Below are 10,453 nucleotides of genomic sequence, written 5' to 3'. Positions count from 1 at the left end.
ACACCTGCTCCCCGAAAACCTCTGCCGTGGCTTGGCAATCTCATCCCGAAGACGACACCCGTTCGCTTGGCGATTTGAGGTCACCCTCTACAGGCTCGCTCCGCCCTGACAGCTCCACAAGACTTACAGCGCTGCGTCCTATCCATTCGGCGTCCAGCCTGCGATTGCAGATAGAAAATTTCTCGTCTTCTTTATCCCTGCAGGGAATTCATATCAACACCCGTGTACCATCTTCTACTCGTGTTGCTAGACCAACAAGTAATCGTTTGAAGCCTGTGTTTAGAAGACAGAATAGCCTACCGCTTCGCAGGAGCGATTCGTCCTCATCTTTTGGTTTGGATATTAAAGAACCATCATCGAGACCAGGGACTCCTATCCTTACGCCTCGTACAATATTCTCTCACTCTCCAGACGTAATTTTTGAGTCGACACAGCATGTCCTCGGAAAAAGCAATTCGGCTGCCTCTTTGTTCCGTCGACCTTTGAGTGAACATCATCGACAATTCTTGTCTCTTGAAACTGAAGAGGCACCACCCACTTTTGCAGAGGACGATACTGATCCAAAAGAGGCTGATTCAAACGAAGACTCTGGAAATTCCCTTGAACATCTTGCCCCTAATTCAAGCCTGAAGATCAACGAAAACCAAGAATCAAGGAGTCCTGACCAAGAAGAATCATTGCCCATCCTCAAAGAAGAAGATGAGCTTGGAGCCGTCGAAGAGGAGGAAGAAACTGCGTCCGTTGAAGAAGAAGACATAATAACAGTGATTGAAAGGCGAGAGAAGAGAGTGAATGGCGGAAAACTTTCTTTTTATCCTGAGTCAGTCGAAGAGCCGGACACAATCGAGCAAGAAATCGATCAAAATTTGAACGTCGAGCAACATTCGTTGGAATCAAAAATACATCAAATAACGTACGTGGAGCCTCCCGGTACCGACAACGACTCACAATCACCTTTCACGCAGATTTCCCTCGTGAATGTTGACACTAGCTTGAGTTTGAAGTGAGTTTTAATATAGAAAACCCTGTCATCAATAAATAACTGGAGTGTATGGTGTCAGTAATAAGGAATTACTGGCGTTTGCGTCTCATCTTTCACTTTGATTGCATATATAGTTTGTCATGAATTATTTTTCACGTGTAAATCAAAGTATATGGCCTTTTTACGGGTTTCTTAAAATCATATTATTCTTACATTGTCTCAACTTGAATGCATTCAACATCCGATAATTAGTAGATATTTGCAATAGTTTGTTTCATATGATAATTTGATCTGAAAAACCAATAAATATTTGTGCCATGCCCAACAGGAACGCTATCAACGCAGCCATGGTTGAGGGCAAAGTCGTCTACGCGTCGTCTCATGATCCGAACTTCCCTCCCTCAGCCGTGCTGGACGGGTGAGAGCTTATGGTTAATTATACTGTGCAGAATGGGTGAGCTCATTTGTTTTGTAAGCACTGTGTTAGACGGGTGAGAGCTCATGATAAATCTTACTGTGCAGAACGGGTGAGCTTATTTGTTTTTTTAGTACTGTGTTGGACGGGTGAGAGCTCATGATAAATCTTACTGTGCAGAACGGGTGAGCTTAATTGTTTTTAAGAACTGTGTTGGACGGGAGGGTGTACATTAAAAGACTTACTGTGCTGACGGGTGATAGTACATAAATAGTATCACTGTGCTGGACGGGTGAGTACTTGCATCGTTCTGAGGCGTCTGAGCCAAATCTACAAGTTCGTTGTTGATATATAACTGTTAATACACGTGACACCTTAGTAATGACACACTTTAGCAGTGATACTTTGCTAGATACGCGGCAAGTTATTGATGATAGATTGCTAAGTATACGCGATACAGTAGTGATATGCCGCTAGATACGCGCCAAGTTATTGATGATAGATCGCTAAGTATACGCGATACATGCAGTAGTGATACGTCGCTAGATACGCGGCAAGTTATTGATGATAGATCGCTAAGTATACGCGATACAGTAGTGATACGTCGCTAGATACGCGCCAAGTTATTGATGATAGATCGCTAAGTATACGCGATACAGTAGTGATACGTCGCGCTAGATACACGAGAGCCCGAACACAAAACTGGTGCGTGCAGAAGCTTCCATCAGCTCAAGTTCGAATCGATGCTCCAGCTGCTGCCTTATCCATACATCTATCACGCCGCGGTGCGGTATTGTGATTATTTACGACGCCGTCTTAGCCAAAGATTAATCGAATAACAATCAATATATTTGCTTGAAATAGTTAGCTGCCTGATAGTTTTTAAACTTGAAGAATTTAGGTTATATTTCTTAATGATTTTTTTTTCTGAACGAACAGCAAATCAGATACGTATTGGGTGAGTGGCGGACTGTTCCCACAGCAGCTCGTGATCTCCATGCCCGGCCTCGCTACGCTTTCCGGCATTCAGATCAGCACCTACAACGGTCAGAATTTTTCTCACTTACTCACTTAAATATTACTAGACAAAACTTGCACACCATTTTATCTTGTAAATAATGTTGATTATTTGGTAATTTAATAGTGTAATCTCACAAATTAAAAGAAGAACCATGAATACAAACTTTACATAGAAAATTGCAAATGCGATCAAATTTCAGCTGTATTTCAGTGTTTGGTTACGGTCATTTACCAGGACTTGTATTGTAATTCGATGAGTAGTAGGTAAATTCAAGGCTTCCTAGCTATACTGCCAAGCTTCCTGGTCAAATATCTGTTTCACATGCTCGTTCGTAAACATAGAATAACATAGTTTTGTTTGCACTTCTTGAAGTACGTGTCTACTTGGCATTGCATGAGAGCGAAATGAAAACGAGTATCTATTTATTTTATTCAATTCACAGTGAAATCAATGGTGCTTGAACGAAGTGTGAAGAATCAGCCGACAGATTTCCAAGAGGTAACCAACAAAGGCGAGTGTAATATCATACTATATTTTAATTACCTATATTACTAAGTACTTTATTAGAATCAATAAAAGTCAATAATAACTTTTTTCATCCAGACGAACAGATGAAAGTGAAGATGTGTACTTCGTTTCAAAATTATCAATACTAAGGAGAATTATTTAACTAACTGATGATGATGAATTCCGGATCTAGATATTATTTAAAATAACGAATGTTCAAATTTCGTTCTTTTGGTTGTGTTGGTGGAATTCCTGATGAGTGTTCGGTACTAGGTAAAAGAACCACGGTTGGATTCGGATAACGAGAAGGCCTTTTCTATTCTCTCCCTTTGCCTTTGCCAATTGATGAACTGATTTATTGCATTCAATTACATATAATTTTGAACATGATACTTAATTTCTTGTTGTGACAATACTTTCGCATGGCCCACGTTAAGGTCTGACACGCCTTTTGATCACTGAATTTGTCGATAAATTTTTCCGACTCGTGTCGTAGGTACCTACAATATTCAATAAGTCGATTTCCGGTAACTTTTCTTCAGATTTTCAGTATCTTGAGATTTTGAGCTAAATTTTTAATAAATTTTGCGTTTCTCAAGATTGATGATGAAAGAAAATCTCAAAAAATAGAGAAATCACAAGATTGATGATGAGAATCTTAGTTATGTTTTCTGGAATAATATTCAATAATACATCTGATAATTATTTCGATAATATTCATTTGCAGAGCTGGAACATAGAGAGGGGAGACTGCAGGAAAGCTCGTTGGTGTCAGAGGCCGTGCCTGCTCAGCATCTGAGGATCATCATTAAAACAGGTCGCACATATCACCGCAAAAATATATTAAAAATATAACTCAGTACTCACTGCAGTGAGTGACACAGAGCGCATTTTCTCGTCGACGAAAAGGTGAAGTCACGGAAGGACAGACAGACAGACAGACGGACGGACGGATGGACGGACACGACGAGCACAATAGCGCCTTTTTTCCATAAATGAGAAAATGCGCTAAAAAGATTGTTTGATTATTTCATATAAAATGACGGAGGGAAACATAAAAAATTTGGAAAAGATTTTTACTTATTTTGAACTTATGTTGTTTGTTCTCTTCGGTAAGCCCCTAACAATCGTTGATTTTGTAACCGCGCTGTCATAGATATTAATTTTTTCTCAATATTTGTGCGGTAGCACAATTGATATTTTCTTGCATTGAAATTTTTTTGCTTGCTTTATAGCGTTTAATGTTATTTATATATTATTTAAGATTGCACTAATATATTCACTCGATTGCGGTATAATATTCTATTGTTACAACAATTAAGGAGAACTATTTTCGACCCCATCATAATTAAAATTATATTACAAGCGCGATTCCTTGGTATTTTCTTTCCTAATTTTGGGCAATTTTACGAGGAATATAATTAATATAATAAGATAGTAATAAAGTTACTACGATGTTATTTTCACGCGATGCGTTGGCAGCTCGACTACTTAATATTTTCTTTCCTTATTCAGTCATGGGTGAACTATACTAGTTCAACCATGCTATTTAGTATTATACTCTTAATAATAGTGAATATATATTCACTGTCATCTCGGTATTCACTGTCTAGGTGGTATTCAATATGTATTCACTGTCACTTCACTGTCATCTCGGTTACTTAATATTTTCTTTCCTTATTTAGTCATGGGTGAACTATACTAGTTCAACCGTGTTATTTAGTATTACAGTATACTTCTAATATTATTAAAAAATAAAATAGGATAATAATGAATTTATTACGAGACTAACTTATTTTATTTCATTTATTGAAGAAAAGTGGTTACCTCGATAGCTCGAGGAAAAGCTCCACATAGAATTAAAAAAATTAAATATACGATCACACAAGCATATACATACATACATTTACATACACACACACATTTAACGCGATACGTGGGCAGGTTACGACCACTTCTGCTCTGTGCACCGCGTGCAACTGAGCGGGCAACTGCACGAGCCTCCTGCCTCCAAGACCCCCAAGACCTCCGTCACTGCCGCGCCCTCCGCCTTATCTGTGCCCTCTAATGACGTCATCAAGCCTGATCTCAGGAAGACCTCCACTGATAGGTACTATGTCCCTAACGTCTTATGACAAGGGAATGTATTTATTTTGGTGAATTGAACTTTATTTGATATTTGTCCAATAAAATGTAAGCCACTTCCTCTAATTCATGTGATGATTATGATGTTTTCAAATTAAATTCATTGTTGACTGAAAGAGATTTTATCATCTACCAAGACAAATTTCATGTCAACGCATACTTAATTTTTCAGTGAGTTTAGGAAAGTTTCTTGTACATAAAGTTACGGAATTTGCAACGGTAATTTTATTTTCTAAATTCCTGGACGAAAGTGAAGTAATCTAAAAAGATGATTTAATTGCAAGAAATTAATATCTTATATTTTTCAGCTCGTTCAGCCAGCGAAGTCGCACTAAAGCTCCGCCCGCTGAACTAAGCTCAAGTTGGGCCAACGACGGAATTCAAAACGAAGATGAAGACGACGAAGAAGAAGAAGAAATAGAAGTGGAAAAGGATCCGGACGAAATACAGAAACTAACAGAACATGACGATAGTGAAGAGGAAGTAATTGACAATAATCGCAATTTGATAACTCCATTGAATTACCAAATGTCTGAGGCCCCTCCTGTGAACATGATGCAGACGTCAGCCCTGCGTATGGTGCAGGCTGGTCCTGTCACTGTCAGCCAACGGTCCCCGTCACGACGGCCGGGGCCCTTGCAGGTCCAACCGCGGCAGCCTGACGAGTTCATATACGGCATGCCGCTCTCAGAAGATGATGACGACTGATTGGTGATGAAGAAGATGATGACGACTGATTGATGATGAAAAAGATTATGACGACTGTTGTTATCATCGCTGTGAGTGGTAGCGGTGTATTTTTTAAGTGTGTTATGTGGTTTCCTGTATAAGTTCAGCCTGGGCAGCCTGACGAGTTCATTTTCGGTGTGCCGGCGTCCAAAGATGACGACGATTGATTGCCCGTTGTTGCCATGGTGGTATTGACGTATATGTGAGGTGTGTTCCTGCAGTCGTGAGTGGTAGAGGCGTATTTTTGAGGTGTGTTTCTGCAGTCGTGAGTGGTAGAGGCGTATTTTTGAGGTGTGTTTCTGCAGTCGTGAGTGGTAGTAACGTATTTTTTGAGGTGTGTTTTACAGTCGTGAGTGGTAGCGGCGTATTTTTGAGGTGTGTTCCAACTGTCGTGGGTAGCACTAGCGTATTTTTTGAGGTGTGTTCCTACAGTCGTGGGTGGTAGTGGCGTATTTTTGAGGTGTGTTCTAACTGTCGTGAGTGGTATTGACGTATATTTGAGGTGTGTTCCTACAGTCGTGAGTGGTGGTGGCGTATTTTTGAGGTGTGTTCCTACAGTCGTGGTTGGTAGTGGCGAACTTTTTGAGGTGTGTTCCTACGGTCGTGAGTGGTAGTGGCATGTTTTTGAGGTGTGTCCCTACAGACGTGGGTAGCACTAGCGCATTTTTGAGGTGTGTTCCTACAGTCGTGAGTGGTAGTGGCGTATTTTTGAGGTGTGTTTTGCAATTTCATGTACGATTGTAACAACAGATACCGCGACAGGCTCTACCATCGTGTATCAATTATCACAAAATGCGATTTGGAGTTAAAGTTGATTCTCATTCTCTGTGTGTGATGGCACCGTAGTCTATCAGCCGCGTGGATTTCACGATCAGTTAAGTGGTGATATTGTATTCTTATCGAACACAAAACAGTATTAATAAACTCGCAAACATTTTCAAATAATCAAAATTAAGATGAAGACTGAGATTATTTTCTACTCCTACCAGGAGGAATACAAGCCGATTTGCCTTTTTAGAAGCAGATGGGAACCGGCATTTGACATTTTCAGGGAAGTCAGCGGTTATTTTGAAATGACTATCACAGTATTAACGCAAGTATTCGTCATGATTTCATTACAAATGATAGCTGCTATCGTTGAGATAAACTGTGGACAAATTATTAGTTTGTTATACAATTATATGAGAACCCACTTGTTGCAATTAACTTATTTATTATTCCTAAGATTAGGGATGCCCTCTGAGGAACCTTGCCTACCCTGTAACCGTAAAGCTCCGTAATGCGTTTCTTGATGCCCTCTCAGTTCAGATGATGTATGGATCCATAAGATCTAGCTGGTGACGCGCATGTTCAGTGAAAGAGTTTATAATGTAAAAATTACCTCGGATTGGTTCTGCTGATGATTTCACAGGCTAATGACTTAAGTTCAACGTTGAAACTTTTGGTTACCGGCTGTTTTCTCGTCCCGCAATTGTTGCTCCTAACACGTTTAGTTTTAGGAGTCGTTTGAATAACTGATCTTAACTAATAAACTTTCTTCAATAGTAAAAACTACAACTGGCAGATGTTGTACTGGGGTGGATAGCTAGAGGTCAGCATAGCCCAAGTCCACAGTGCGATTCATATACCTTCCCGATTGATGGTTGGCGTAGATATGGTATGGTTGTGTAGATATGGAATGCTGATGGTTGGCGTTGGGCCCAGGGCCTGTTTACGATCCAATTTTGTTACCCACGGCTGCGCTCCCTTGTACTGTGGTCGGGCGTGAAATATTTTTCTTGACTGCAGCTGACAGAATTTTTTTATTGTTGTAAAGGCTGTTATCTATTTTATTATGACCATAAAAGCACATGATAACTAATAATTTTCTTCAAATAAAGATGTGACTCACCGAACTATAAAAATTGCTTAGGAAAATATAGTCATGCGATCACGGTTATCAGCAAGCTACGTTTAAAGTAAAAATGCAGCCAGTGCGTTGATACCAAGGTTCCGTAATGAAGATAAGGTCATTAAAACTTCGATAGAATTGTAATATTTTGAGTATATTAATGGCAAATTATATTCAAAATTCTTCTATATTTTGAAGAAAATGCAAATAAACACTAGCTGGTGAGGAACATGAGCGCAATAGCATGTTTTCGAAATTTTCCAACATTGCAGACATGTGTGAGTATTAAAGGCTTTATTCTCATTGATTTAATTTTGGTCACCTTCGAAGTAATGAGTATAGAAGATCATTTGAGTGACTTGCAAGTGTATTCTCTCTCATTCTCATTTGAATATGCTACTAGAACAATTTATTTAGAGTACGAGTCCAGTAAATGGAAAAACCAGTTATAGCTTTGAAAAGTTACAATTATTTGTATAGATAACAAATCAATACTGCTCATGATTTCTTATCATCGGAAGATTTATACCACAATTTAGGATGAAGCTCCTTCTAATAGTATCTGCAGACAGTGATAAACCAACAGCTTCCCAAGTGAGTCTATTGAACCAGTCACGAACCAGACATCGGGGTCACTTAGTATGATAATGTGCTCTAGAAACCTCGTTGAACCGATAACAGAAGCCTGAGAACGCTCGCATGATGCCTTATAAATATTTATGATAACGGAAAATTTTATTGTATGTTGTATTGTTAAATTGTGAATTCCACTTCTTCAACGATTTGAAATTCCTATATGGGAAGTAAATTATTGCTCCTGCAGAGTAATGCATATGAAAAAGAGATGAAAATTGTATATTCGACGCACGACAGTGCGTCCACCAGTCAATTTATTGGACATTTAAACAAAAGTAAAGATCGACAAAATGTGTTCGTTAATTTTCAGGCTCATTTTTCTGTGCAAATATTCTTAATAATTGAGTAGTAGACAGTCTAAGCCCACATATTGTGCTACTTATGTTCATAGTACAGCTTCTCAATGTCATGGAAAAATCATGTTCTAGCTCTACGTTGCCTAGCGACATCTGGCAAGACTGGCATTAACATGTGATAGCTAACATCTACGTATAGTATTTTTCAGTATCAATATTATTAGTAATCGAGTCTATGCTCTTCTACTCAGAAGTAGAATGCCAAAGCAGACAGATTGCTCTACTAATAATTGCAGTACAGCTCCTCAATGTCATGGTCAACTCATGTTCTAACTCTGCGTCGCCTTGCGATACATTGTATCTACGCATGGTAACTGGCATCTACATGCGGTATCACTATCAGCTGTAACTTAGCAGTGTCTGAACTCCACAGCCACGTCATATAGTCTGTGAACTTCTCGCTCACGACTTGAGTGTCTGATAGAAACTACCGTGAGAAATGCCAAATCTCGATGATGTATTCCTGGAAAATAGGTACTTCACTTATTACCAATCAGCCTAAACAAAGTTAATATTTATGGGCAGAAAATTAAAGAAAATCTAATGGATTATATTTTCTTCTCTCACTATTTTTTTAGAGAAAATTAAAATAATGCTAGAAGTCTTGTTCATGCTTAATCTTTCTTCAATTAATTGTCATTCTTGTCCCCGTGGTCCCGAATGGGCGGTATAGTGCTCCCTAGTGATGAATTTTTAATTTCTCTTGACGATGGCGGGTAAGAGTTTTGAATATTTACAAGTCTTCTGGAAAAGGCCAGACGTTCATTGTAGTATTTCCCATTGGACAATAAAATGAAAAATATTAAAAGCGAGTGCCTTATCATGCGCATGCCTTACTGGAGTATTTTTCTTTACTAAGATTTTTGTTACATAATCAAACTCTTGATTGATGACTTTATTCATCAATAGAGAATAATAATATTTAATTTCTTGAATAAAGTCATCAATCAATACAATTATAAGGAAGAAGGCCTCATAACAAGCTTGGTACTTGATTAATCGATTAAAATTCATTCACCCAGTATTACCTCGTATATAATAGTTTTTTCTCAGTTTCACTGTTTCAAGTTGAATGCGTGGTATGCTCGCCGTAAATAAATATTCAATTAAAACTGAATACTACTGCCAGCTTCAACATTGTCATTGGTAAAAACTTGTACACAAACTTCGCACATACACGCAGAAGACATGGACTTGGGACTTGACACGGTGGCAACTGGCAACGCACACAAGGCCGAGTGTCTGTATGTATATAAAAACTAAAGAGGCGGCCCTAGCCTAGCCACGGGCAACAGTCAACACTGGCAGTGGTGAGGCTGCGGATTCTTCACGTGGACAGTAGCTGATCGGGAAGGGTACGATGCTGACTTGGACCAGCGTGCGATTCTCTTCAACAATTCTTGGATCTTGGGAAAGAACTTGCAGTTTACCGATGAGTCCTAGGCGCTGAGAAACAAACAGCAGAGAGCTCGTTTACACGAAATATAGAAATAATGATAACAGAATACTTTAGTTTGCAATAATCAGTGAGAAAGCAGTATTATAGACTGAAGTGTAGAGTGATAATACCAGAGGTATTGAAGTGACTAGTATATGTTGAAATTCCTGTTGCTATGTCATGTACGTACCCGCAATCGTCATTTTTAAATAACGTATTGGTGTGCTTTTGTTTATATGAGCTAGCCTATTATGAAATAATCGTTCAAAAAATCGTTCAAGTTTTTTTTCATATATTTTTAACATAATACATGTCGTGAGGATCTAAGAAAAA

At 38.8% G+C, this 10,453-nt stretch overlaps 1 protein-coding gene across 3 annotated transcripts; it reads left to right on the top strand.

The window, feature by feature from the left end:
- Positions 1 to 7,001, top strand: LOC125178123. Of its 3 annotated transcripts, none has more exons than XM_047881180.1 (9): positions 1 to 1,003; positions 1,311 to 1,400; positions 2,337 to 2,443; positions 2,861 to 2,929; positions 3,653 to 3,742; positions 4,870 to 5,035; positions 5,379 to 6,006; positions 6,302 to 6,386; positions 6,471 to 7,001. In XM_047881180.1, exons 2-7 carry the CDS (start codon positions 1,330 to 1,332, stop codon positions 5,776 to 5,778), a joined length of 903 nt encoding a protein of 300 aa, XP_047737136.1. In that variant the 5' UTR covers positions 1 to 1,003; positions 1,311 to 1,329; the 3' UTR covers positions 5,779 to 6,006; positions 6,302 to 6,386; positions 6,471 to 7,001. The 3 variants fall into 3 exon arrangements, with proteins under 3 accessions (XP_047737136.1, XP_047737134.1, XP_047737135.1); XM_047881178.1 differs by having other exon boundaries at positions 5,379 to 6,133; positions 6,218 to 6,386; XM_047881179.1 differs by lacking the exon at positions 6,302 to 6,386 and having other exon boundaries at positions 5,379 to 6,133.
- Positions 7,002 to 10,453: the final 3,452 nt, after the last annotated feature.

Source organism: Hyalella azteca, unplaced genomic scaffold (assembly GCF_000764305.2).
Source record: "Hyalella azteca isolate HAZT.00-mixed unplaced genomic scaffold, Hazt_2.0.2 contig7238, whole genome shotgun sequence".
NCBI lineage: Eukaryota > Metazoa > Arthropoda > Malacostraca > Amphipoda > Hyalellidae > Hyalella > Hyalella azteca.
This window is presented reverse-complemented; position numbering and strand designations above follow the sequence as displayed.

Excerpts from the sequence above, each read along its gene's own strand:
- LOC125178123 (XM_047881180.1), top strand. The coding sequence starts at position 1,330 with ATGGTTGAGGGCAAAGTCGTCTACGCGTCGTCTCATGATCCGAACTTC. Across the intron at positions 1,401-2,336 it reads CCCTCAGCCGTGCTGGACGG|CAAATCAGATACGTATTGGG; the intron begins GTGAGAGCTTAT and ends CTGAACGAACAG. Across the intron at positions 2,444-2,860 it reads TCAGATCAGCACCTACAACG|TGAAATCAATGGTGCTTGAA; the intron begins GTCAGAATTTTT and ends TTCAATTCACAG.